General features: G+C 43.9%; 1 protein-coding gene and 1 long non-coding RNA gene across 3 annotated transcripts; one reads left to right on the top strand and one right to left on the bottom strand.

The window, feature by feature from the left end:
• The first annotated feature begins 16,978 nt into the window (after positions 1–16,978).
• Positions 16,979–23,356, top strand: apmap (adipocyte plasma membrane associated protein). 2 transcript variants are annotated; one of them, XM_085427202.1, is made up of 9 exons: positions 16,979–17,225; positions 17,530–17,646; positions 17,929–18,044; positions 18,119–18,211; positions 19,046–19,162; positions 19,363–19,537; positions 19,728–19,862; positions 21,092–21,284; positions 22,322–23,356. In XM_085427202.1, the coding sequence occupies exons 1-9, from the start codon at positions 17,134–17,136 to the stop codon at positions 22,529–22,531; spliced, it is 1,248 nt and encodes a 415-aa protein (XP_085283328.1). In that variant the 5' UTR covers positions 16,979–17,133; the 3' UTR covers positions 22,532–23,356. The 2 variants fall into 2 exon arrangements, with proteins under 2 accessions (XP_085283328.1, XP_085283327.1); XM_085427201.1 differs by having other exon boundaries at positions 19,043–19,162.
• A 1,259-nt stretch (positions 23,357–24,615) lies between these two features.
• LOC146654989 (uncharacterized) lies at positions 24,616–26,024 on the bottom strand. The gene is made up of 3 exons (XR_014914249.1): positions 25,595–26,024; positions 24,985–25,291; positions 24,616–24,756 (listed from the first exon to the last, which is right to left on the bottom strand). It is a non-coding gene; the product is annotated as an uncharacterized LOC146654989 (long non-coding RNA).
• Positions 26,025–26,535: the final 511 nt, after the last annotated feature.

Genomic DNA, 26,535 nt, shown 5'->3' with positions numbered 1-26,535 from the left:
CATCGGTCTGTGTGCTTTTATTTATTTAAGGTTGGAACAACATCAAATTAGTTTTAACCATAAAACAGTAAAGATCTTAAATCTGTTTTAGATTCTGTAAATTTGACTTTGTAAATAAAAAATATCTATACAGACAAAACATATGATCAAAAATAAGAATTCTCAGCTTTCTGGGTGTAAGGGGAAGACTTCTTGTTTTATTATTATTAGTTACAAGATTTTAGATATATATCTTTGCATTTCAAAATGAAATATAATGCAACAAGATTGTAACAGCAGTAGGAAAGAGCAGTAACAAGAGTAGGACAGCTAAGCTAATTATGGCTAAACATTTGGAATTTAATGAAAGCAAAAATTGACCTTGCAAAGATGGATAGGTTTATTTAGAAAGTCAGCTATTTACATTTAGTGTTCGTCCCAAGTAGGAGATTTTGAATTGAGTCTAAATTGACCGCAAATTTACTTAACTTGTTAAAATCAACCAGGCTGTTACTGAAGCAGTCGAGGAATTACCTTTGAGGTCTCAGTCATAGGTAGTAATGCAAAATCTAACATTACACTAACCTTATATTTTTGTAAAAGGCAAAATGGACTTTTTTCCAGGGTGGGGGAGTGTTTCATGTCTGTAAGTTAAAATTGTTATTTTTGTTGTTTCCTGATTTCTAAGAATTGGGAGAACAATTACATGCTAACAAAATGATGCATTTTGGTTGCCCATGTTTGGTGTTGCTTTGGGCTTAGGGTAATCACTGACGATGACTTACACCTAAAAGAGCTCAAAATCAGAAAACGTTGCTCTAAAACATGTTGACATGGTAAATGAAAATGAACAATAATCCAAATTGATCATGCAAACTGAAAGACTACTTACTATGTTTCTCTTGTTACTTCATTAGCCTCAGTGTTCTCAGATCATTCTTTACATAAAAGCACCCAGTTGTCTTGCAAAGAATGTGTAGGATTAGTGCAATCACACACATTCGAAGATACTGGTAGTTATTGTTTCAAATGCCTATTTCATGACAACCTGGCTAAATTCATCTAAGGGAGTATGAAAGAGATTATCTGGATGCTGAAATGATTGTTAAAATACATTAGGCCAATAATAGTAGACCTGTGCTACATTTGTCCAGCTAGGCAACACATATTTCTGCATAAGAGATACATGAGACACCCTTTAAATAAGCAAATTTCATGTTTAAAACATGGAAATGCAGCCAAAATGGACCATACAATGGCCTCAGTGAACACGTCAGCACATAAGTAGAGATGAGGAAACTCAATCACATTAGACATTAATATGACTATGAGTAAATTATATATATTATATATTCTGTTACATGGTTTAAAGAATACAATGTGATAATCACACATGAGAACGCTGTTTCCAGTTATACAAATTTATTTTATTTCACTATTAAAGAAACCAATTATGTGAATAAAAGCTCACCACAAGAACATCTCCCAACCCAGTCTTACAAAGTTGCAGTCACAATAAAAACTGGGTATGGAACATGAACTGTTGGTGAGCTAAAAAACAATCCTGGTGCTGATGCTTGTCATTGAACGTTTTGGACAGAGCTCTTGATTGAAATGCCTACCGTTGTGTGCAGGCATTTCGGTCCAGATGTTATGGAGTTCAGTTCAGCTAAGATGTATTTCTAAAGCACCGGATCGCAAAAATAGCCGCTTCTCGGCTGTTTATATTGTAAGGTAAAGACCATACAATATAAGAGAGAAAACCCCCCAACAATCAGATGATCCCCTGTGAGCAAACCCTTGATGACAGTGTCTGTGAAGGTTATCAGTCATCGAGGCCATTGGTGACGGTGGGAAAGAAAAACTCCCTTTTAACAGGAAGAAACTTTCGGCAGAACCAGGCTCAGTGAGGGGCGGCCATCTGCCTCGACCGGTTGGGGGGGGGGGCACAGCTGTTATAACCCCTGACGCAGCATAGCTTCTAATTCTGAAAGATACGTAGATACCTTAAACCTGCACTCTATGCAGGACACCAAGCGATGACACAACTTGCAGTACTATAGGAGTCTATGCAGAAACAGTTTTCTCTCTTGAATCTCTGTAATTCTTTTGCTACTGAGTGTCTGGGTGCAGTCACTCATTTTGGGCCAATTAAATCAAATGAACTTCCATTGTCTAAGTTATAGCCCTATTGAACCTGCGTTAACCAGGTTTAATAGGGAGGGCCAAAGTCGTAGTTGTGCTAAATTTCCTCGAATTCTCCTCGGAGATTTTCGAGTAGCTTCCTTTGTTCTTGAAAGTTCTTTTCCATTTGTCTCATCGCTTCCCGTCCATTCCACATCTTTTTGGTAAGGTCACTAACCTTATTTTCTAAGGCCTTATTTTGTTGTTTGAGTATGTCAACTTGGACATCGTAGTTGTTTATCAGATCGTTATGTGCTTCCTGTGAAACTTTGGGAGTCTGAGCTTGGGTTTGCAACGCCATGTCTTCTGTTGTCAAGGCTTCCTGTGAATCATACAGATTTTTCTTGACCTCTTCAAGCTCTCTTTTCTTTTCCTCAAATTCATGGCACAACAACTCCTTTTCTCTGTTGGTCACGTTAAAATCATGTTGGGAGTCTTTCTCAGTGGCTTTGAAGATCTGGGATTCTCCTTTCACACCCTCATCGTGTGGTTTCAGTTCTTTTTGAGAATCACCACTCCTTTTGGAAAGCTCCTGGAGGTCCTGTTCAAGAAGTTCGTTATGCCTCAATATGTCAATTTCATGTGCAAAGCATTGGAGTTCCAGGGTCTGTCTGAGCTGTTCACTGTCCGTTGTTTTGTTTTCCTCATTCATGATCCTTTTTCTTTCTTCACTCTCTTGTAACTCTTTAAAGGCTGTGTTTGCCTGATGGAGCTCAGTTTTAACAGCCTGTATTTCCTGTTGCATGTCATCTTTTTCCTTTTCAAAGTCCCTTTTCAGCTCACACATGCGTTTTATCATCACATCATTTTCCTCTCTTAAAGACTGGTTGTCCTTTTCCATGTCTCCCACTTTTATAACCAAGCCTGTCTTGCTGCTTTGCAACTCTCTGATTTCTGCCTCCATTTCCTGCATCACCTCTTTCTGTTGCTGGATCTCTTTGGTTTTGGAGCTGTTTAAATCCTTTAGAATTTGGTTCCAATATTCCAGCTCTTGAATTTTGAAGTGAATTGTTTCATTCTCTAGTTGCAGGTCTCTTTTCCTCTTGTTTTTAGAGAACCCACTTCGTTTGAAGAGAACTTCAATGTTTTTTTGGAGAATCTTGTTCTCATTTATGAGCTCTCTTTTTTGCTCCTTAAGGTCGGCGTTCTCGACTTTAAGGTCACGTATGGTAGAGTTTTGTTGTTTGAGAGTTTTATTCTCATTTTTCAGCTCTTTGATTTGCTGTTGAAGTTTTTCGTTCTCGGCTCTCATGTTGCATACAACAGGATTTGACAGACTCATATTTCAAATTGAAGTTGATGCTAAATCTCTGTACTAACTAAAAGATTTTTTAAAAAGACGGTCAACTGTGTCAGAAACGGAAGTTTCGAGTAGTTTAAGTGTTTTCCTGCCTAGTGAATTCTTCCACTCTCTTTGAAAGACTGACAAGAGTGAGAACCTCTCCCCTATTTATAGGTTTTCGTGTGCTGATGTCATAAAGAAGACCAGAGATCAAAGGGATTCTGGTGAAACGTCACTGTGTCTGGTCTGGGCAGTTCTGAATTGAATAATAACAAAATGACGGGGGGCGTGTCTGGTAGCCATGTGAAGACGTGTTGTACAGGGCTCCTCAATGGACTAACTTTTTTCATAATTCCATTGCTCCAAAACTAACGAACTTTTAACAACAGTACGATAACACGCCCGTGTGCTGCTCTGAGGCACTTTTTACATCTTCAAGGCTACGGTGTACGAAATATGAGCAAAACTAGATCGGGGAAAGAGCAGGCCGCAAAAGCCTCGGACCATGCTGAGGACAGACCGGAGGCACCACCCCATGACATGAGTGAGATTATGAGAGCTATTGCTAGCTCTGAAAAGAGGATATTGGCCCGTATCGATTCAAGCACGAAAGATTTAAATGATAAAATAGACACAATCAAAGAAGATCTGGAGAAGCAAGAGACCCGTTTGGAAAGTGTTGAGTTTGCTTTGAATGTTGTATATTGTATAGCTTTTTTTTTGTTATACGTAAAATTGTATTGTATTTATTTAAATTTTTACTTTTTAATTATTTTATTTGCATTTTTTAATCACTAGGGTTTGAGAGTAACGAAATTTCTATTCTCTGTATGTCCTGTACATGTGGCAGAATTGACAAATAAAGTTGACTTGACTTGAATGCTTCTTCAGACCGGACAGTGGAGTTGGAAAACGAGGTTAGCAAGCTGAAATCGGACGTTGCTAAGTTGACCAGCAAGTTGGACGACATCGAGGGGCGACAACGCCGGTGCAATGCACGCATTGTAGGGGTGAAGGAGGGCTTTGAAAACACCGGGAAACCTACGGCAGCTATTGCTACAATGCTGAAAGACATACTGGGCCTCGACTTTACTCCGATGCTGGACCGCGCTCATCGAAGCTTGGGTCAACAGGGAAACTCCCCCAGGGCAATCGTGGTGAAGTTTCACTATTACCAAGACAAGGAAGAGGTGTTCCGAAGGGCCGCCAAGTCGCAGCCGTTGCTGCTGCAGGACATGAAGATAAGCATTTTTCCTGATTTTACAGCAATGGTGGCAAAGAAACGAGCTGCTTTTATGGAGGCTAAACGTTTGCTCCGAGGCTGGCGTTAAGTTTGGACTTTTGTTTCCAGCTGTTCTCCGCATCACTTCACCGACGGGACAGGACAATCGTTTCACCGACCCAGCGGCTGCAATAGACTTTATCAAAAAAGACTTACGACGGCCGTGAGAGGTACAGCCGTGTGAGAAAAGATAAGTTGGACTCCACATGTGTGATTGCTTGAACTCAAGGGACATAGTTATACGTCGGTGCTGGGGAGATGTCAAGTAAATAATTGGGCCATAGTCATAAAAGGCCGGAAGGTAGAATGATTTTTGATTTAATTGATTATGAATACTCTGCCTTCCTTCTTCGTTCCGATTTTTGATATGTTCGAGATATTGCTGTTATTCTGGGGCATTTGATTAGAATAAACACGGGGAAAGTGGAAAATATAAGTTTTGGAGTTTTGTTTAGTTATTAAATGTTATATATTTGCCCAGCTGAGGGGCTGTTTGAGGGTTAACAGTACGTTTAGTCACTGTGCTATCCTAGCCTGGAGGGTTGCGATCTCAGGGATAATAGTAGATCAGCATGGGGTTTTGAGGCTCGTTTTATTTATTTATTTTTTTCCCTCTTTTTTTTTTCCTTCTCCCCCTCTTTCTTTTTTGGGGGGGGGGGGTCCAGAGGTTGGGACATATTTTTTCTGCACCTGCATTTTGGTACCTGAATGGCAAGCTCGCAAAGTCATCTGCCTCTTCGTTTTATAACATGGAATGTTAAAGGTAGAAATAATCCGGTTAAACGCACAAGGGTTTTTACTCATTTAAAATCATTGAGATCCGATGTTGTATATCTGCAGGAAACACACCTCCGATCAAGTGAACAAATTAAACTAAAAAAAACATGGGTAAGCCAAATATTTAGCTCAAAATTTGAGGATAGATCACGGGGTGTGGCTATTCTAATTAGGAAGGGGATTCCATTTATTCCACTATCAACTGTGGCGGATACCAGAGGGAGATATATTATTATACAGGGCAGGTTGTATGGGAAACAAGTAATTCTTGCTAATGTATATGGACCAAACTGGGACGACCCAAATTTTTATTGTACCTTTTTAAAACACCTGCCAGATTTAACAGAGTCCCATTTGATACTGGGTGGTGACTTTAACTGCGTACTTAATCCTCAACTTGACAGATCAAACCCAAAACCTGATAGCAAAATTTCAAAAGCGGGTAATGTTCTTAAATCCTTTATGCAATCTTATGCTTTTTTTGACCCCTGGAGGGACAAAAATCCTACATCTAAACAATTCTCATTTTTCTCACCAGTGCACCGGTCATACTCACGGATCGATTTTTTTTGTTGTAGATAGTAGAATTCTTCCCAAGGTTTTAGATTGCCAATACAACTCTATTGTTATCTCAGACCACAGTCCAGTACAATTAGATGTAAATTTTTATGAACGCTTAAGTCAAAAACCGGCCTGGCGACTTGATCCTTTACTCCTAACTAAAGACTCATTTAAAAAAAAAAGGTCTCTGAGCAAATACAGTTTTTCTTAGAGACAAATCAAACCCAAGGGATGAAAATGACTGTTGTATGGGAGGCATTAAAGGCCTATCTTAGAGGCCAGATAATTTCATATGTATCATTTCAAAAAAAGAAATACTTACAACAAATGAACAACCTAGCCAACAGTATAAAAGAGATTGACTGCTTATATGCAGAAAATCCAACACCAGACCTCTATAAGAGAAAATTATTACTAAATTCAGAATACAAAATTCGGTCCATTCAGCAAACAGAACGTTTATTTTTCAAATCAAGGCAAAAGTTCTATGAACATGGGGAAAGAGCCGGAAAACTTTTGGCACATCAAATTAAGCAATCCATATCAGCTAACACGATTTCTGAAATCTGTAAAACCTCTGGAGAAAAGACGTCTGATCCGAAAACCATTAATGACCAGTTTAAAATGTTCTATTCCAATCTTTATACCTCAGATCCGGTTGATGAAAAAAAGATTGCTGAAACGCTTGATAGATTACCGATTCCACAAATATCGGTAAATGACAGAACAGAAATTGATAGAGAGATAACCATTAGTGAAATTGTCGAAGTAATTAAATCAATGCAAAGTAATAAGGCACCGGGACCTGATGGTTTCCCTATTGAACTATATAAAATGTTTATAGACAAACTAGCACCAATACTCAAAGATGTATACCAGGAAATATTCTATGGTTAAGTTTTTTTACAATTTATTTTCAGGAGAAACTTTTAACACCTTTGACGCTCTGATGAGAGATTACAATATACCAACCTCACATATGTTTAGATACCTGCAAATACGAAGTTTTGCAAAAGCATTGTTTCCTTCTTTCCCCTACCTACCTCCTAAAAATCAAGTGGATACCATTTTGGAAATGGATCCTTTTGGCAAAAGGAGAATCTCCGCCATATACAAACTGATACAGAGCTTAAGGCCTATTACTTGGGGAAAAAACTAAAAATAATTGGGAAAAAGACATTGGGGTGGATTTATCTGATGATGAGTGGAGATCTTGTTTGAATCGTATACATACTTCCTCCCTTTGCATTCGCCATGGTTTAATTCAGTTTAAAATTCTTCATCGTCTTCATTATACAAGAGAGAGGCTTTCAAAATTTTTCCCAGAAGCCGATCCTGCCTGTCCCAGGTGTGGACATAATCCAGCAAATGAGGGTCACATGATGTGGTCTTGTCCGAACCTGGATAATTACTGGGGAAATATATTTAAAGTATTATCTCATATCAGTGCTGTTAGCAGAGCTGCTCTGTGCAGCGTTATGGCATAATAATTTTAAGGGAGAATAAAAAGTCGACACACATATCTCATTCCTGACGGAGGACTCTACCACTACACTTCTCCAGTCCATTCACAGAGTCGTTGCATGGTAAGACATGGATAGGAAGTGGGCGGAGCCTTTTACCGTCATTTTATTACGACGCAAAGTACAAACACCTGTGGACACACAATCCAACACCCCCACTTGTACACAGGTTGGGGAAAAACAATCCTCCGGAAAACACATCTTACATTCCAAACACAAATACAGAGAATTTTTCTAACTTAGACTTTGAAACTGGTTTCGTCATCATATCTGCTACCATTGACTCAGTTGTTCAGTAATCAATGAGCACTTTCCTTTCATGTACAGCTGACCTTATAAAATGATATTTCACATCAATGTGTTTACATCTTTGTCTGTTCACTGGATTTTTTGACAAAGCGATTGTTCCCTGATTGTCCTCCAATATCATAGGTATTTCATACTCAAACTCATCAAGATCTTGAATCAAATAAGTCAAATACATACATTCCTGAATTGTTGCTGCTAATGCCATGTATTCGGCTTCACAAGTTGATAGTGCTGTAGTTGTCTGCTTTTTGGTTTTCCATGATATCAAAGGACCATTTTCATTTAGGCTTACACAATAACCTGTCATACTGCGTCTATCAGAAACATCGGATGCCCAATCTGCATCACTGTATGCTTGTAGACCTAGTTTTCCACTTGAACATTTCCTAAAACACAGTTCTTTTCCTCGACTACCTTTTAGATACCTCAGAACATGTTTCACTGCTGTCCAATCATCAACAGTTGGCGCATTGAAATGTTGTGACAGTTTGCTGACAACATAGCTTAAATCAGGTCGCGTACAATAGCTCAGATAAATAAGACATCCTACCGCTTCACGATATCTCCTCACATCTGGTAATGTCTCGAATTTATCAGAATGAGTCCATTTCTGTTCACAGGGTGTTAACCTTGGCTTACAGTTTTGCATGTTAAATCTCTTTAAAATGTTCTCAATATATATTTTCTATGACATTTTGACACATTCTTTTTCTTGAATAAAATCTATTCCTAGAAAATGGTTAAGTTTCCCCAGATCTTTCATTTGGAATTTAGAAGAGAGCATTTCTTTCACGCCTGAAAGCACATTTTCATTGTTAGCTGCAATGAGTAAATCATCCACCCACACTATGATGATTACTTTTTCACTTTCAGTTTCTTTTGAATACACACAATGATCAGCAATATTTTGTCTAAATCCACAACTGCTTAAATAGTCATGTAAGGTTTGGTTCCAGTTACGACCCGATTGCTTCAGCCCATAAAGTGATTTCTTTAGTCTGTACACCAGTTTATTAGTCTCACTTGATTCTGTCTCAAAACCTTCTGGTTGTTGTATATATATTTCTTCATTTATTGGTGCGTGTAGATAGGCGGTTTTTACATCCATCTGGTGAACCAACATATCATCCTGAACCACTTTCTGCATCAAAACTCTCACACTCGATAAGTTAGCAGTCGGTGAAAAAGTCTCCTCATAATCAACTCCTTTTGTTTGACTAAAACCTTTAGCCACAAATCGAGCTTTATATCTGTCTGATCCGTCTGAGTTCTTTTTAACGGCATAAACCCATTTACCCCCCACTGCTTTCAGGGTAACTCTGGTAAAGTGGTTAAAGTAAATGTGTCATTCTCCTTAAGGGATTGGATTTCTTCATTCATCGCTTTTTCCCATTCTTTTGACTTGCTTGACACAATAGCTTCGCTAAATGATGTGGGTATTTCACACAACAATCTGTAGCAATAATCAACACTGGTTTGCATCTGTTCATTTTCACACTCTTTCACATCCGTGATATAATCACTCAAATAATCAGGTCTCTTTCTGATTCTGGATGGATAACGTGTAGCTCCAGCATCTACTTTATCATCAGTTTTAACCTCAGACTCAGTTTGACTGCTTTCACTACCATCTGGAATATCCTCATCCTTCGTCTGTTTGGGTTCACCATCTTTTCTGGATTCATAAACCTCATCTTCATACATCTGATCACTCTGTGTTTGTTGATCCATTGTCGCGGGATTTAGTATCTTTATCAATCTGTGCTTTTCAACTTTCCCGGTTTTTGGGAAATAGATCAAATATGCTGGACTATTTTTGTCATATCCCAAGAAAACACCTTTGTCGCATCTTGGATCCAGCTTTCCCCTATTTTGTTTATAAGCATAGCACAATGATCCGAATTTTTTCATTCTAGAAAGATCAGGTCTTTTTCCAGTTAACATCTTATACGCTGTCTGACCTGTGCGTTTGTTAAAACATCGGTTCCGAATCACTCCCGCGGTTTGTACTGCATATGGCCATAAAGACTTTGGCAATTCGCTCTCAACTAACATGCATCTCGCCATGTCAAAAAGCGTACGCCAGTTCCTCTCTGCTGTTCCGTTTTGATGAGGCGAATATGGCGCCGAAGTTTCCTGCCTAATGCCGTGTCTACTTAATAAATCTCTGAACTGTCTGCTTGTAAATTCAGTTCCATTATCAGAACGAATGCACTTGATTTTCCCATATGACGCCACCTCTGCAATAAATCTTTCAGTTGCTTGAGTTGTATCACTTTTGTGTTTCAGATTATATACAAATGTTGCACCTGAATAATCATCAACAAACGACAAAACATACTTAAACCCTTCTTTAGAGTTTGGCGTAATCGGACCAGCTAAATCCGTATGTACCAACTCTAATGCTGCCCTGGCCTTTTCATCTGGTTCTCGGTTCCTAGTTTGGATAAACTTCCCTTGTATACAGGCTTCACATTGCATGTTTTTGTTGATTTTACCCTTAATTTCCATTCCATCAACGACATTTTGCAGATTTTGAACATCCTCATAATTACAGTGTCCTAGAATTTCATGCCACGTTTGCATATCAAAACATCCATTACATTTCTCTTCAAACTCTTGCACAGTGTTTATAAAGAACAGTCTCTCGTGTTCATATATAGGGAATTTTGTTCCATCAACATGTTTAAGAAAACTGTCCCCGTGTTTGAAAACCACAGTGGCTCCGTTACTAGTAGCTGCTTTTACTGACAAAATGTCCTGTGGAAACGATGGAATGTAGAGTGCTTGTTTCAATGTTACCTTGTGACTGCGTCCTTTACTGTCAATCATACTTATCTCAGCATCTCCTCGCCGCTTTGCAGCTCCTCTGCTCCGCCTTCCGTCAGCCAACTCTACACAATGAGCCTCGGGTCGAAATGTGTCATCAAAAGTCTTAAAACTCTCGATCTTCGTAAAGATATGTGACGTCGCTCCCGTATCCACCAGTAGCTGGTTATTCAGCATCTCTTGGCCACCGTCCGGGACCCTCTGGGGTTCGGAGCCCGTCCTGAACGCGTAGTCCTTCTCCACAACCCCTCTCGCTTCATCCCGTCTTAGCTTCCTTCTACAGGTCGCATCTTTGTGTGTACTACTCCGGCAAAAACTGCACCATACTCTGGATCGGCACGTTCTTGCAGTGTGTCCCTTTAGTCCACATTTAAAACACACAATCTCATTATTCTTTGATCTTCGGTCATCTGCTCGCCATGAAGTAGAATCCTGGTCTAATTGCACTTTTGTCCTCATTACGTTGTCATCAGTTACAGCCGCACGCATTCTCTCGGTTTCTTCATAACTTCTGAGTTTTACTTTAAACTCTGAGAATGTGATTTTTGCTTCGCTCTGTGTAACGTGCACAATCAGGGGTTTAAACCTCTCTGGTAGACCTCTCATTATCATTGCAATCAGAAGTCCATCAGTTAATGACTCACCCGCATTTTTTAACGCTGTGATAATTGCTTCTGCTCGGATAATATAGTCCGTCACACTTTCATTCTTTTCATTTGTGAGAGAAGTAAGTTCGGTGTACAGACTTATGATCCTTGGCTTGCCCACTCCTGCATAATGACCTCTCAAAATTTTTAGGGCTTTCCGTCCGTCATCAACTGCATCTCTCATAACTAACGATAAACTTTTGTCATCCAGAAATTGTATCAACTCTGCATATGCTTCTGCATTTTTGTCATCATCTTCACCATCGGCTTCTTCATCACCCTCAGCCTTTAAGATAAGATAAGATAAGATAAGATAGAACTTTATTAATCCCTCGGGTGGGTTCCTCTGGGAAATTCGACTTCCAAAAAGCACAGCAACGACCGAAGTTACAGTTACAGAATTGTTATATATATATATACACACACACACACACACACACACACACACACACACACACATATATAAATACAGAGACAAATATAAATAAAATATACAAAGGGGATAAATAGAATAAATAGGAATAAAAAAAAAAAAATACAAGTGAATTGCACATTTCAAGTATTGAGTCTATTGCACTGTTGACTATTTACAAAAAGTATTGCACAAGGTATTGTACAGTGAGGTGAAGAGGCACTACAGCTTAGTTGTTCCCCCCTCCTTTGTCCTCCTGTTTCCCCTCCCTCTCCCCTCCAGAGAGGAGTTAAACAGTCTGATGGCGTGTGGGACAAAGGAGTTTTTAAGTCTGTTAGTTCTTGTCTTGGGGAGAAGCAACCTGTCACTGAACAGACTCTTCTGATTGTTAATGGCCGTGTGCAGAGGATGCCCAGCATTGTCCATAATGTCCATCAGTTTCTTTAATGTCCTTTTCTCTGCCACTGTCACCAGAGTGTCCAGCTTCATGCCGACCACAGAGCTAGCCCTCCTGATCAGTTTCTCCAGCCTGGATGAGTCCCTCTTTGCTGTGCTGCTCCCCCAGCACACCACAGCATAGAAAAGTACTCCAGCAACCACTGACTGGTAAAACATCCTCAGGAGCTTCCTGCAGATGTTAAAAGACCTCAGCCTCCTGAGGAAGTACAGTCGGCTTTGGGCTTTTTTATACAGGTGCTCTGTGTTGCATGACCAGTCCAGTTTATTGTCCACCCACAGCCCGAGGTACTTGTACTTGTTGACCACCTCCACCTCCTCCCCCTCTATCTGAACCGGCAGTGGACCTTCTCTGGACCTCCCGAAGTCCACAACCAGTTCCTTAGTCTTTGAGGTGTTGAGTTGCAGGTGGTTTGTGTGACTCCATGCGACAAAGTTCCTCACCAGACTTCTGTACTCCTCTTCCTGATCATCCCAGATACACCCCATGATGGCTGTGTCATCTGAAGATGACATCTTTCAAACCTTGTAGTCTGAGATGACCAAGGAACTTCGTTTCCCATATCTCATATTTCCTTTCATCTCCATCAAACTGCAAACGGGAATATCGACTGCCCGACTCTGCCGTGCGTCTGCTCATGATGCACAAAAACGCTTACTCACTCAACCGTGCCAAACTTTTAACACCTGCCGGTAACTTGCGGTTTCAGGAAACGCTGCCCTTCCTTTGGCAGTTACAGGATCTCTTTACTGCTGCTCTGGGCCCATAACCTGTTAGCAGAGCTGCTCTGTGCAGCGTTATGGCATAATAATTTTAAGGGAGAATAAAAAGTCGACACACATATCTCATTCCTGACGGAGGACTCTACCACTACACTTCTCCAGTCCATTCACAGAGTCGTTGCATGGTAAGACATGGATAGGAAGTGGGCGGAGCCTTTTACCTTCATTTTATTACGACGCAAAGTACAAACACCTGTGGACACACAATCCAACAAGTGCGCAGAATTTAGTGCTTGATTTCCGCATTGGCATTTTTGGAGTTATGCCATCTCAATACAAAATTAGTAAATCTCAGGAAAATGCCATAGCATTTGCTACATTGCTTGCCCGTAGACTTACTCTATTCCACTGGAAGTCTGATAAGGCTCCTCCACACATACAATGGTTAAAGGAGGTGCTTTTCTTTTTACCACTGGAAAAACTTAGATACAGAGTTCTCTCATCACAACAAAAATTCTCTGCGACTTGGAACCCATTTATTGACTATATAAAAACGTGTTTTCCAGATGTGTGACATACGTTTTTTGTCTGTTTTTGTTTTGTTTCTGTTTACATGAGCCTCGGGTGGGGGGTTCTCTTTTTTTTGTTTTGTTTTGTTTTTTGTATAATGGCAACGTTTTCATTATGTATTGTGACCATGATTTGTGAAAAAAAATAAAAATAAATTATAAAAAAAAGAAGAAAAAAAGAATAATAACAAAATGCAGATTGATGGTAATTGTAACTGATAATGGTTACATGAATTATAAACACCCAATAAATATTATTTAGAAATCCAAACTGTGGTGGAGGTGTGGTCCCTGGCACAGCCGCAGGGGAGGAGTGATGCAGTGAGCTCAAGGGGGCGGTGCCAGGGAGGCTGCAGGGACAGGTGGTGATGATCTTCCTAACGAGGTTTTCCTTTTTATACAGTCAAGCCGGAGACCAGAGTGAGCAGGAGCATGTGCAGAAGACCAACCGGAGAGTTGGTGAACAGGTTGGCAAACCATGAAAGCCATATGTGTGGTGCTTCAACAAACACTCGTCCAGAGTGATCAACATAACAGTGTGTCGGGTTGACTTTTATACAAACAAACCAAAAAAAACAAAAACATGTCATTGTGAAGCTTTGGCAAATACTAGATTGGTCAACTGATGTGCCGTAAGCATCTGTCAGGCTCTCTGACAGTTAGTTAGTGTTGCCTACAGTTAAAATATATAATTGTGGTGAAGAGTTAGTATGATTTTACATAAATGGAATCCACATTTAGGAGCCCTTCAGTAAATCCAGGCCAAGCTAAGAAGATGAGCAATGGGAGAAAGACCAAGGACAGAACACATGGAGATGACTGACCAGCGAGCTTTTAATGCTTAAATCTCGTCAAAGTAACTTTTTGTTGTGACTAAATTGTAAAGAGGGATGTGTGTGTATAGAAAGATGGCTGTTAGAGTAGCAGATGTTTAATTTTGTCTAAATTCACTATTAATTTACCTAATCAATTCAAATCAGAGGGAGAGGACAAAGAGATTGTACAAGATCAGGAAGAACAAGGTGAGCCAAAGAGTGAAGGGAGATGGAAAAAACAATAATTATTTTTCACAAAATAATTTTACATACAATTCATGAATATTTTGTGTGCTTTCCAGTAGCTTTCAGGAGCTAAGGGAGTATGAAAGAGATTATCTGGATGCTGAAATGATTGTTAAAATACATTAGGCCAATAATAGTAGACCTGTGCTACATTTGTCCAGCTAGGCAACACATATTTCTGCATAAGAGATACATGAGACACCCTTTAAATAAGCAAATTTCATGTTTAAAACATGGAAATGCAGCCAAAATGGACCATACAATGGCCTCAGTGAATACGTAAATACCTTAAACTGTTGTTGATTTTGGGAAGTTTCAGATAGTTTGGATTCATTAATGACTTTTATTATGTTTTCATTTTTCCCCATCTTGTTTTTTTTTTCCATCTTGCATTGAAAACAGGAAGTTTCATTTTTCTCCAGAAATCCAAATAATCAGCACCAGGAAAAGCTCAGGTTTGCTTTATGATGGTCGTTTGTCAGAGTTATATGAGTTTGGGAGAAACTGTGGCAAAGCTGGAAGGAGGCAGAGGTTGTGCCCGTACATGAACCAGGGAAATACAGACCTGTTATCATTATACATCTGTAAAATAATGGAGCGAATGAATGAAAGACTAAAGCACTACACAGAAAGTAAAGGACGCGTACATAAACATCAAAGTGTTTCAGAAGAGGATCTGGTGTGTTTGGAACATGAACTCAGGAAACCAGTGGGCGGATGTTCATGATGTGGATAAAAGATTTTTAAGACAAATACGAGTGAGAATTCACTCGGAGAGGTTTCCTGTAGAAAACGGGAGCATAGTGACTTTGTTATTTTCCTTAATGATAAATGATGTGACATAGAGGGTGGGATGGGGTTTCCCTTCCATGGAGCAACTCATCTTTTCCTGCTGGGAGTGACTGGGAAAGATGAAGAGTGGTGGTATAAGTGGGGTATAAATTTTTCAGTTGATAAGAGCAAGACAATGTTTTACAGGAAAAAGAGTTGGAGAAGAAGTGAAGCTTCAGTTATAGAGTCAGGAGTTAGAGGGAGTAAATTTAAGTTTCTTGGGCTGTGGTTGGGTGAAAATGTAACCTGGGCTGTACAAGGAGCTTTGGATGGACTGTGGCTCAGAGAGCATCGGGTCAGAGTTACAGCAATACCTCCATGAATACTTCCTCCACAGAAGGTTTCACATTACAGGGACAGGGCATTTACTTTAAACTCACATACAGTACAGGCTTACATCAGTATTATTAGTATTTTATACACAGATGCATCAGAGAACAGAGCCAGTCAAAGTGGGGGAAAGGGTCACGGATGGACTGAGTATACAGTAATGCTCCCAGTACTGTCAGCTGTTCAATGGACACAAGACACGAGACCGTTACATCAGTCGTCTGTTCAGACTCAAGCTCGTCATTGGCCAGTTTACAGTGATGACAGACTTGCAGGTGGGTTTGTGTGGAGTCAGAGCCAATGAAATGGCAGATAGAGCTGCGAGGGAAGCCACAAACCAAAGATTAGTAACCCGGCTGTTAGCTTCTGTCAGGCAGAGAAACAGAGCCGCAAGGCAAGAAATGCAGGAGAGATGGAGAGGAGGAGCACAGGAAGGAGTGGGGTGACCGACAGTCCTCTTTTCCCTGGACATGTCCACTTTCCACGTTCTGTCCGGGGGGATTTTCGAGACTGATGAAAATGTCCGGGTTTTTCTATAGGCCTACAGAGGACCCATATGTGTGACATCATCCCGAGCTGCTGCTTTGCGAGTGGTTGTTCTGCCTGACAGACGGGACAGGGCGCGGCTGATGATGTTTAGAAGAAGCCAAAGCGCAAGTGCAGCTTTTCAGACGAACCGCAAAAGAAATTTCCCTCGTACCGTCGCGGGACTGGTCATCTTTCTTATACAGATGAGGCTTTATTTCTGTACCATTATTTTAATTCCAGAGGTTTTTAAGTTGTTGTTTTTGCACTTGTTGGCTTGTAAAAGCCTGTATGACATTTTTTTTATTTCACCGTTCATTAACCGCACAGAGAAGGCATGGTTTAAATATGTTAACATTTTCTTTAAGTAAACATTATTAAAGTTCTTCATGACTGGGCCAAGTGTCCTCTTTTTTGGAAATCACAATATGGTCACATTTCAAGAATAAGATGTGGACATACTGGTTCGAACACTACACTGTTGATGGTGGGGAAATATAACAGGGAAATGTGAGGAAACCGTGGATCATGTCTCACAGTATCAGGTGGAGAGAAGCCCACTGACCCACTGACCCAGAACCTGAAGGTTAGCGGGCCTTGTTCCAATTTGTAAAAGAGGGTAAAATGTTTGGGAGGACGGAGGGTTTTGTAGAGGTCGTTCCGGTCCACACCGGCTGGTGGCGGTAATGCACCGTTTTGTTGTTTGCCAACCGCCAACAACATTTAGAAGAAGACGAATCCCTGCTCGCTGTCAGAGCAGGCTGCTGCTTCACTCGCTCCAACAAGCACCGAACCTGCACACGGTGACCGCGCGCTTTGCAACCGAGCCAAACCGAACCGAGCCGAGCGCAACATGAACGAGTCGGCGGGACTGCGCTTCCGGCGGCTGCACCGCCCGCAGGTGATCACCGACGAGCTGCCGGAGCAGCGGCGCAAAGGGTCCAGGTAAGAGCCGCTGGGTTTGTTCTCACCGAGGCGGTGTTGAGCAGCCCACGGGGACACGCTGCGTGTTTCTGTTAGCCTTCGTGTTCGGGGTCTTCTCACTCACACACGTTGACTCTTTCCACGCTCGCCTCGTTAGCTCGTGATGCGCACCTGTAAATGTGATCGTGCAGGTGTGTTTACGAGGACGCCTGCATTAATGAAGCTAGTGTGGGGAACGCGGTTGATTGTGGGGTCAGGTGGATCCGGTTCCGGGGTGGGTCCCTGAGGAGCCCCGCTGCAGTCACGTCTCTGTTTCTGCTCTCAGCACCTACAGCGGGAAGATCTTCCGGGTCACGCTGCTTTCTCTGGGCGTCCTCCTGCTTCTTCCTCTCCTGGTCATCATCCTCATCCTCGAGTCTCCCATCAAGCCTGAAGTCTTCACGTGAGTGACACAAGTCAGCCGCTTAATGAATAATTCGTTTGGCTACAAACATCAGCGCGTTCAGAAATGAGTTTAGATGTTTTCAAAATAAAATCCATAAAAACGTGTGAAAGATCCCAATGTTTCAATCCTGGAATAACTCGATGAATAAAAACAGAAAGTAACTCTGTAATCTGAAACTGTCTGTTCAGAGAAAGTCACAATATTCATGTTAAATCCTTTTTGAAATAAAAGTTAACGAGTTTTTGCTGCTGCCCCTGCTGGTCGGTCGTGGTGCTGCAGGCTGAAAGAACCGCCCATGATGAAGGGCTGCTGGGAGCCCAACCTGAAGCTCAGAGAAGCTCAGAGACTGTTTGAGGACCAGCTCGTCGGCCCCGAGTCCATCGCTAACATCGGAGGTTGGTGTCAGACGTCGGCGGCGACCACGGCGAGGAGCGCCGAGAGCTGACAGATTGTCCCTCTGTGTCTGCAGATGTTCTGTTCTCGGGAACAGCTGACGGGAAAATCGTGAAGCTGGTCGGTCGGAGGATCCATATGGTGACGAGACTCGGGAAGCTGCCGTGTGGTGAGTCGTGCTCGTTTGTGCTTCCGGTCTTCACGTGCTGCCTCCTCTTCCTGTGCGCTGTCAGAGTTTGTGGGCGTGGCCTGGACTTCAGGTTAGAAACACTTCAGCATGTCCAGGTTTCATGTGTTAGCCAGCTAGACGAAACCTAAATGATTGGCCGGTGTCCAGGTGCGACGCGGTGCTCACCTGCGTCCAGGTGTACCCGCCTCCCTCTGCTCAGGGCTTTAAGCCTTACATCATGTGACGGAGCTGCAGGTGAGCCAGCCTGAGCTCTGTCACATGCTGACAATGAGCGAGGCTGACGGGATCAAACCGTCAGCCTGTGTTGAGCAAGGCGTTACTGTCAGCCTGCCTGCAGCCACACGCTTGCTTCATTTTGGAGTTTCCCAATAAATAACTGACAGTTCGACCTTCAGCCCTGATCTGCCGCTTTCAACACAAACATGTGAGAGACCTCGGATGAACCCGGCGACACGCTCAAACCTGCACAGCGTCACAGCACACCTGACACGCAGGTAACAGCACGCCGTCTGCTGACTCCAACTCAAACCAGCTGATTAAGCTGAAGTCTCTGGTTTAAGTTTAAACTTTCAGCCAGGTGTGTCAGGAAGAACCTGAACAGGAAGTTCAGGTCAGCGAAGGTAACGTGAGCTCGCTGTGGTGCTTCCTCCAGCAGGAAGCAGAAGCTCTGAGCTTTGTGCTCGTTGACGTTTGGAGCCTGTTTGTGCCAAAATAAAAGAATCGAACAACCTGAAAAGATTTCTTTTTAACCTTCCTCACACGTCTGTGTCCAAGCACACCTTGCACCCTTTCTGATTGGTCGATGTCCAGCAGGTTCCAGAGAGGACGAGCCCAACTGCGGGAGGCCGCTGGGGATCAGAGTCGGACCCAACGGGACGCTGTTTGTAGCCGATGCCTACCTGGGTCTGTTCGAGGTCAACCCCACCACTGGTGAGTGATCCCACTTCCCACGCTTCCTGCCTGCTGGGCTCAGGTGAGTTTCGTAGATGTCTTGTGACTGAAAGGTTCTGGCGCTCAAAAGTCTAATTCTGGGTTTTACTGTAGCACATCTGGATCAAAGCTAACAGCTGGACTGTATTCGTGCTGAGTCATGTGATCAGGTGGAGCGGACTGTGTGTTTTTCTTTGCAGGTGAGGCGACCAGGTTGGTGAACGGCGGCCAGGTCGTCGCAGGGAGGAAGCTGTCATTTATTAACGACGTGGCGGTGACGCAAGATGGAAAGAAGGTGTACTTCACCGACTCCAGCAGCAGGTGGCAGCGGAGAGACTACATGCACCTCATCATGGAGGCCACGCCCGACGGCCGGTACCTGCGTCCAATGAGTGTCTGAGAGCGCTGACAGTCAAACGTCTTATTAGAATGGCGTTTATTAATCATCCATACGTCGAAACATCTGTGTATCAGTTCACTTTAGTGTGATTACTACTTCCTGTTTGTGACATGTCACATTAAAAGCCTGGCAGCGGTTCTCTAACGCGAGCGGTTTCATCCTCAGCGTCCTCGAGTACAACACCGAGACCAAGGAGCTGACGGTGGTGATGGAGGACATGCGATTCCCAAATGGCATCCAACTGCTGCCGGACGAGGAGTCGGTGCTGGTGGCGGAGACCACCATGGCCCGGATCCGCAGGTAACCCACCCGACTCACCTGTGCCTGCGAGATCATCCGAGGCAGAGAAGTTCAGAACGTCCAGCACAAACTAAAAACCTCAGAGTTAAAAAGATTTAACGTAAAATCTCGAGCAAATCAAACCAGGCTGCCATCTGCGTTCTTTAACTTCCTGTGTGAGCCACTCGTGTACGATGGATGTTAAACAACCGTCTGCGATGGAGCACGATGGCGCTGATGCTGGATCTCGGTTGCCGTGGAAACAGGCTCTGAGATCATCCAACCCTTTTTTTTTTAACCTACATCAAGTGTGTGAGTGAGAGAGGGAGTCACGTCTTTCTGCGTTTGTGGGGTTTACATGTTACAGACCGCTGCAGTGAGGACGTCTGTTTTACGGGGACGCGTCTGCACTGTGAGGACGTTTAGTGAAGGTTCACACGTGCTGGTAGAAATCAGGCACGGTTACATAATATGTTACGTCAGCGACACACTGGTCCTGACACACACAGAAAGACGTGAGCGTCTACAGGTATTAATATCTTTGTGGGGACCAACAATTGGACGTTTATTATACCTGTGGGGACCAACAGTCCTTATTGGGACCCAAATCCACATCCCCACCAGATTGAAAGTATTTTTGGGACTCAAAATGTGGTTTTGGTGTCAGGTTAGGTTACAGTTAGGTCACGGTTATGTTTAGGGTAAGCAATGAGATGTCCCCACGAGGATATGAATACGTGTTTGTGCGTGCGTGCGTGTGTGTCAGGTGTTTTGCTTCCTTCCTGTCAGGCTCTGGCCTGAGCGGCGTGTGAACAGTAAACAGGTCTGTGGTCACGTCTGTTTTGAGTTACAGCCAATCAGAAACATGCAGTTCATTACACTCAGGTCACGATGACATAAATCAATATTTCTGTTGCAGCTGTCAGTCTGACCTCTGCAGTTGTGCTAACCCAGGATTTTAAGCTTTAATCATGTTCATCTTTTCTAATTAAAGAGACTAAAACATAAATGTTCTGTTTGGAAAAATGTTTTTTAAGCCGCTTTTGTTTTGAAATAAATAAAATATTTGTAAACATTTAATAAAAAATGGATATATCTGCTGTGACATCACCCGCTGCCGGGTGAGGTTCCCTGTGACGTGAGCGTTTGGGTTTTGGCCCCCAGAGGCCGCTCAGCGTCACAGACAGCTGATCGGTGTCATGTGATGCAGTTTGTACGTTTGTCTGTCACGTGACGCTCTTCTGCACCAGGGTCCACGTGGCCGGGCTGAATAAAGGCGGGATGGACACGTTCGTGGACAACCTGCCGGGTTTCCCTGACAACATCCGCCCGAGCTCCACCGGAGGTTACTGGGTGGCCATGTCGGCGGTGAGACCGAACCCCGGCTTCTCAATGCTGGACTTCCTGTCCCAGAGACCCTGGATCAAAAAGTTCATATTCAAGGTAAAAACAGACTTTTATACACATTTAAAATTAGACCTGATTAAAATGTCTGGAATCTGACAGTGATGGCGGGGAGGTGATGGCGGTCACATGGTGGCGGGGAGGTGATGGCGGTCACATGGTGGCGGGGAGGTGATGGCCTCTGGCATGTTGTGGATGCTGAGAGCGGATTCTATTAACGTCAGAGCAAAGGCGCCGTTTGTGCAGGACCACGGCTTACATCCGTTGGCGCCTGAGCGGGGGAGGGTCATTTCTGTGATGTCACCTGACGTAGGCACGGGTGTAGCATGTGTTAATGTCGCTGACCGTCAGTTTTTATCTGATGAAAGCAGGCGATATATATTAAAAATGGCGAACGAGAACAAAACTGGAGATGAAGTTTTCATCAACGAATAAAAGCGAGATGAAAATATCTGCAGAGACGAGAGCCAATCACAAATGACTGAGCTGTGTAGCAAGGTGGCACGAGTTTGGAAGCGATCCAATCAGAAGCAGCCTCTGCTACAGCTAATGAGACGCTTCGTAAACCGCGTGGAGCGGCCGTCACCGGGGGTCTGCTGTCATCTTCTGTTTAGTTTAGGAGGAAACTTCATTCAGAGTGTTCGACCTTTGACCTTTGGTTTAATTATCCTCAGCACACACTCGAGTGAGCGCCACGAGTCAGCTGGGTTTGACCCCCGACCGATTTAATGATCATTACTAACGACGTTGCTAAAGTTAAAACTCCGTCACGTGTACGACTCCCACTGGTTTGTGGGGTAAACGGCAGTGAACTCTGGAGTGATGATGCGTTTCAGAGCGCCTCTCCTTCGTCCCGGTGTCTGGGAACATGAATGAGTCATAACCCAGAGTTTTGTAATCTGATTGGCTGCTCTGTCTGCAGACTTTGACCTGGAGCGAGTGCTGTTGCATCAGACACTGGAAAACATGAGCAGCGGTCACGCCGGGTTCATCACCGTCACAGAGCACGCCTGATTTCCCTTTAACTCCTTCCTGTCTGTCTCCTTCTCTCTCACCTTTCCTCCACCCTCCTGCAGCTCTTCAGCCAGGATATCCTGATGAAGTTTGTTCCCCGGTACAGTTTGGTTGCAGAGCTCCACGACGGTGGCGTGTGCACGCGGAGCTTCCACGACCCCAACGGCCTGGTTGCAGCCTACATCAGCGAGGTCCACGAGCATGATGGGAATCTGTACCTGGGCTCCTTCCGCTCGCCGTACATCGCCAAACTCGACCTCAGCAAGGTGTAGAAGATTCAAAAAGACGACACGCAGACAGACATTTTTGTGACTTTGAGATGTTAACACGGCGTTAACCCGTCTCTGCCGGCTCGTTCCGCAAATTAAAGTTCCAGCCTTGGAAATATCCCGAGAATGACTTCACCCAGCGCCACCTACAGGCTGTCCCAGGAATTGGGCGGCATTCCCATTTGTGGCTAATCTCTGTTGATTTTTCCTTTTAAGATTCATGCAGCTTTAGATTTATCACCGTTTTTGATAATTTCTTCCCTTTTCGACGGTATTTTGTTTGACTGCTATGTTTAGACTTTTTATTCAGAACAAAAGTGTCCAGAGAAACGAGGTTTGTGTTTTTGTGTTTGTGCTTTTGTCGTTTCTTCACTGAAAACCACTGCGACTACAGCGTTCACCTGCGAGCTAACTAAAGCATACGTTACCTAATGGATTTAAGCTAGCAAGTTCGCTCGTGGCCTAGTTTTTTTTTTTTTTAAATTGTACTCTTAGGGGCTGAGTTTGTTCCCTTCAGTCATAGTGCAGGCTTACAGATGCTTTGATTAGCAGTTAGCCTGAGCTAACCTAGCTGCCTCTGACTAACTTTGTTTACACAGAAGAAGAGCGGTTACTCACGGTGATGATCAACCTCCTGCTAACGCTGATGTCAGATTACAGGCTGCTTGAGTAACTGCTTCGCCCTCTCGGGACGATTTAATGTGTTTTGATTGGCTATTGTCTGCACTACTGCGCTTGCACTTTTTTTTTTTTTTTTTTTTTTTTTATCTAAATCTCACACGTTGGGATGTGATTATGGGTGTGTCTTTAGTGACAACCAACCAGTCACGAGAGAGGCTAACACACCCTACCTGTAACTGTGCTTACGTACTTCAGGCTACAGTGATTGATGTCACATTACAGACTGTTTAACCCACAGGTGTCAAACTCTGGCCCGCGGGCCAAATTTGGTCCACAGCCTAATTACATTTGGCCCGCGAAGCCATACCAAATGACTATTAGAGCTGGCCTACTGGTATTATACAGCTAATATATATATTGTTTAGTATTAAGCTTTGCTTGTTCCATATTCAGTTTTTCAGCAAAATGTGTTTGAGTCCATAAGAAAAGATTCATTCTTGTATCTAGAGGAAGATATTTTTTTTTCAATAAATATTAATGTTAGCCCGCGACTTTGTTCCAGTTTGGAATTTTGGCCCACTGTGTATTTGAGTTTGACACCCCTGGTTTAACCAATCATCTTGCCCCTCCCAGGATTTCTTTGTAATTTCTTTGTGATTCGATTGGCCAACAGCACTGAAATATTTATACAATAGCAGTTTGATGGGCTAGCGTCTGAACGGGTTAGCTTGGGTGCTTTGGCAGGATTCAGGCGTTGCTTTAGGGTTAGATTGATAGATGGATAGGGGAGATCTTTTGTGACAATACTAATGTAGGGATTACCTGGCAACTGCTGGTCGCTAAGGAAAAATGTGTTCTCCCAGCAGGTTGCTGGTAGTCACAAGTGTGAAGTTGGTCGCTCCAGTTTCCCATAGTGGAGGATGCTGACTTGGCTGCAGATGTTAGCTAGCTAACCAGCGAACACTGATGAAATTAAAAAGCGCAGCACAAACTGGAAACAGTGATGGCTCCTCTTCAAAATAAAAGCTGTCTCTATCCACAGAAACTAACAAAATAAGCACCTTTTACTTTGAAGGCACCGTTGCTTAGTGACATGTTTGAAAGTGTCCACAGAGGACTCCTCTGTTAGCGTCTAAATCGATCACAAAGACGTTTTGAGCGGCTTCCTCTGTGAGTCCCGATTTCACGCCGGTGACTGTCGGTGACCTCCTGCTGCCACTCGCCCATCAGCTGGGAGCGCACACGTTTTTCTAGCGACCAAGCTTCAGACCTGTGGCACCGAAGCTACGTCCACACTGGAAGCAACATGGCGACTTCAAGCCTTTCTTTTCACAACTTCCAGACAGGTGACTGAAATGTCGTCCAATGAGAGCGCAGGATACCACTGATGAACACGGGTATGGCCTGTTTGTAGAGTTACCTGGGTAACCAGAACCGGGTGCGATCAGCTGTCACGAAACGTGGCGAGCAAATTGCTTCTGTTGTGGACGCAGCTGGATGTCCTCGCTGATCACCTCCCTCACACTGATGTCTGTTGGACGTCGCGAAGCGTGGACTCACATTCTTTGTGTCATCTGAGCGAGTCTGAGCTGTTATGAGGAGCTGTCCTCCTGCTCATGCCCTCCTCCTCCTCTGGTCCTCCTCCTCATGCCCTCCTCCTCCTCTGGTCCTGGTCCTCCTCCTCCTCCTCCTCCTCCTCCTCCTCCTCCTCTTGTCCTCCTCCTCCTCCTCTTGTCCTCCTCCTCTTGTCCTCCTCCTCCTCCTCTTGTCCTCCTCCTCTTGTCCTCCTCCTCCTCCTCTTGTCCTCCTCCTCTTGTCCTCCTCCTCCTCATGACCTCCTGCTCATGCCCTCCTCCTCCTCTTGTCCTCCTCCTCCTCCTCTTGTCCTCCTCCTCCTCCTCTTGTCCTCCTCCTCTTGTCCTCCTCCTCATGCCCTCCTCCTCCTCCTCATGCCCTCCTGCTCATGCCCCCCTCCTCCTCTTGTCCTCCTCCTCCTCCTCCTCCTCCTCATGACCTCCTCTTCCTCCTCATGCCCTCCTGCTCATGCCCCCCTCCTCCTCTTGTCCTCCTCCTCCTCCTCCTCATGACCTCCTGCTCATGCCCCCCTCCTCCTCTTGTCCTCCTCCTCCTCCTCCTCATGACCTCCTGCTCATGCCCTCCTCCTCCTCATGCCCTCCTCTTGTCCTCCTCTTCCTCTTGTCCTCCTCTTCCTCTTGTTCTCCTCCTCATGCCCTCCTCCTCCTCATGACCTCCTGCTCATGCCCTCCTCCTCCTCTTGTCCTCCTCCTCCTCCTCTTGTCCTCCTCCTCATGCCCTCCTCCTCATGCCCTCCTCCTCCTCCTCATGCCCTCCTCCTCCTCCTCATGCCCTCCTCCTCCTCATGCCCTCCTCTTCCTCCTCATGCCCTCCTCTTCCTCCTCATGCCCTCCTCCTCCTCCTCATGACCTCCTGCTCATGCCCTCCTCCTCCTCTTGTCGTCCTCCTCATGCCCTCCTCTTGTCCTCCTCTTCCTCTTGTCCTCCTCTTCCTCTTGTCCTCCTCCTCCTCTTGTCCTCCTGCTCATGCCCTCCTCCTCCTCTTGTCCTCCTCCTCTTGTCCTCCTCCTCCTCTTGTCCTCCTCCTCCTCTTGTCGTCCTCCTCATGCCCTCCTCTTGTCCTCCTCTTCCTCTTGTCCTCCTCTTCCTCTTGTTCTCCTCTTGTCCTCCTCCTGCTCATGCCCTCCTCCTCCTCTTGTCCTCCTGCTCATGCCCTCCTCCTCCTCTTGTCCTCCTCCTCTTGTCCTTTGTATGAATATATATATAACATTACAAACTCGTCTAACCCTACAAATACGTCTTATTCTGCTCGTGTATTAAAGACGAGCAGCTTTGGTTTCCGTGTAAACGTCACCGACTTTAAACGTTTCCGTTTGTTTCCTGTTTTGCTGATGCGCTGACGTCGTTACGCCACAGATTTCCTCCGACTGCCAGAGCCTCTGCAGTCAGTACAGCTCAGCAGCTCCGTGCTGCCCCTCAGCAGGCCTCTGGAAGCTGGCCAGTCAGAGGACAGTGGGCTTTGAGGGAGGAGGGGCTTAAAGAGACGGGAGCTGAAGCAGCTTGTTTCAGACAGAGGATGATCCAAGCACAGACACAGAAGGATTATTCTGAACTGGAAGTTATGCAAAGCTGCTCATATATTAGAAATAAGCAGCTGGAAACGAGCAGAATGGGTCCCTGTAAAGACATTTCAATCATCCACGGAAGACTGACGCGTGCTTTTTTTTTTAGTTTGATTTTATAATTCAGGCGGTTTAGTGGCTTAGTATGGACAATGTTTCACATGCACTGAATGAGCTGCTTAGCATTAACAGATTTTATAATAATCTTTGGGTTGAAGTTCTTCAGTAT

This window comes from Rhamphochromis longiceps, linkage group LG13 (genome assembly GCF_057381845.1).
Source record: "Rhamphochromis longiceps isolate RC_006_pf linkage group LG13, R_longiceps_female_GT1.1, whole genome shotgun sequence".
Classification (NCBI taxonomy): domain Eukaryota; kingdom Metazoa; phylum Chordata; class Actinopteri; order Cichliformes; family Cichlidae; genus Rhamphochromis; species Rhamphochromis longiceps.
Note: the sequence above shows the minus strand (reverse complement) of the source record. Positions and strands in the feature narration are given on the sequence as shown.

Excerpts from the sequence above, each read along its gene's own strand:
- apmap (XM_085427201.1), top strand. The coding sequence starts at position 17,134 with ATGAACGAGTCGGCGGGACTGCGCTTCCGGCGGCTGCACCGCCCGCAG. Across the intron at positions 17,647-17,928 it reads ATCAAGCCTGAAGTCTTCAC|GCTGAAAGAACCGCCCATGA; the intron begins GTGAGTGACACA and ends GTGGTGCTGCAG. Across the intron at positions 21,285-22,321 it reads TCAAAAAGTTCATATTCAAG|CTCTTCAGCCAGGATATCCT; the intron begins GTAAAAACAGAC and ends ACCCTCCTGCAG.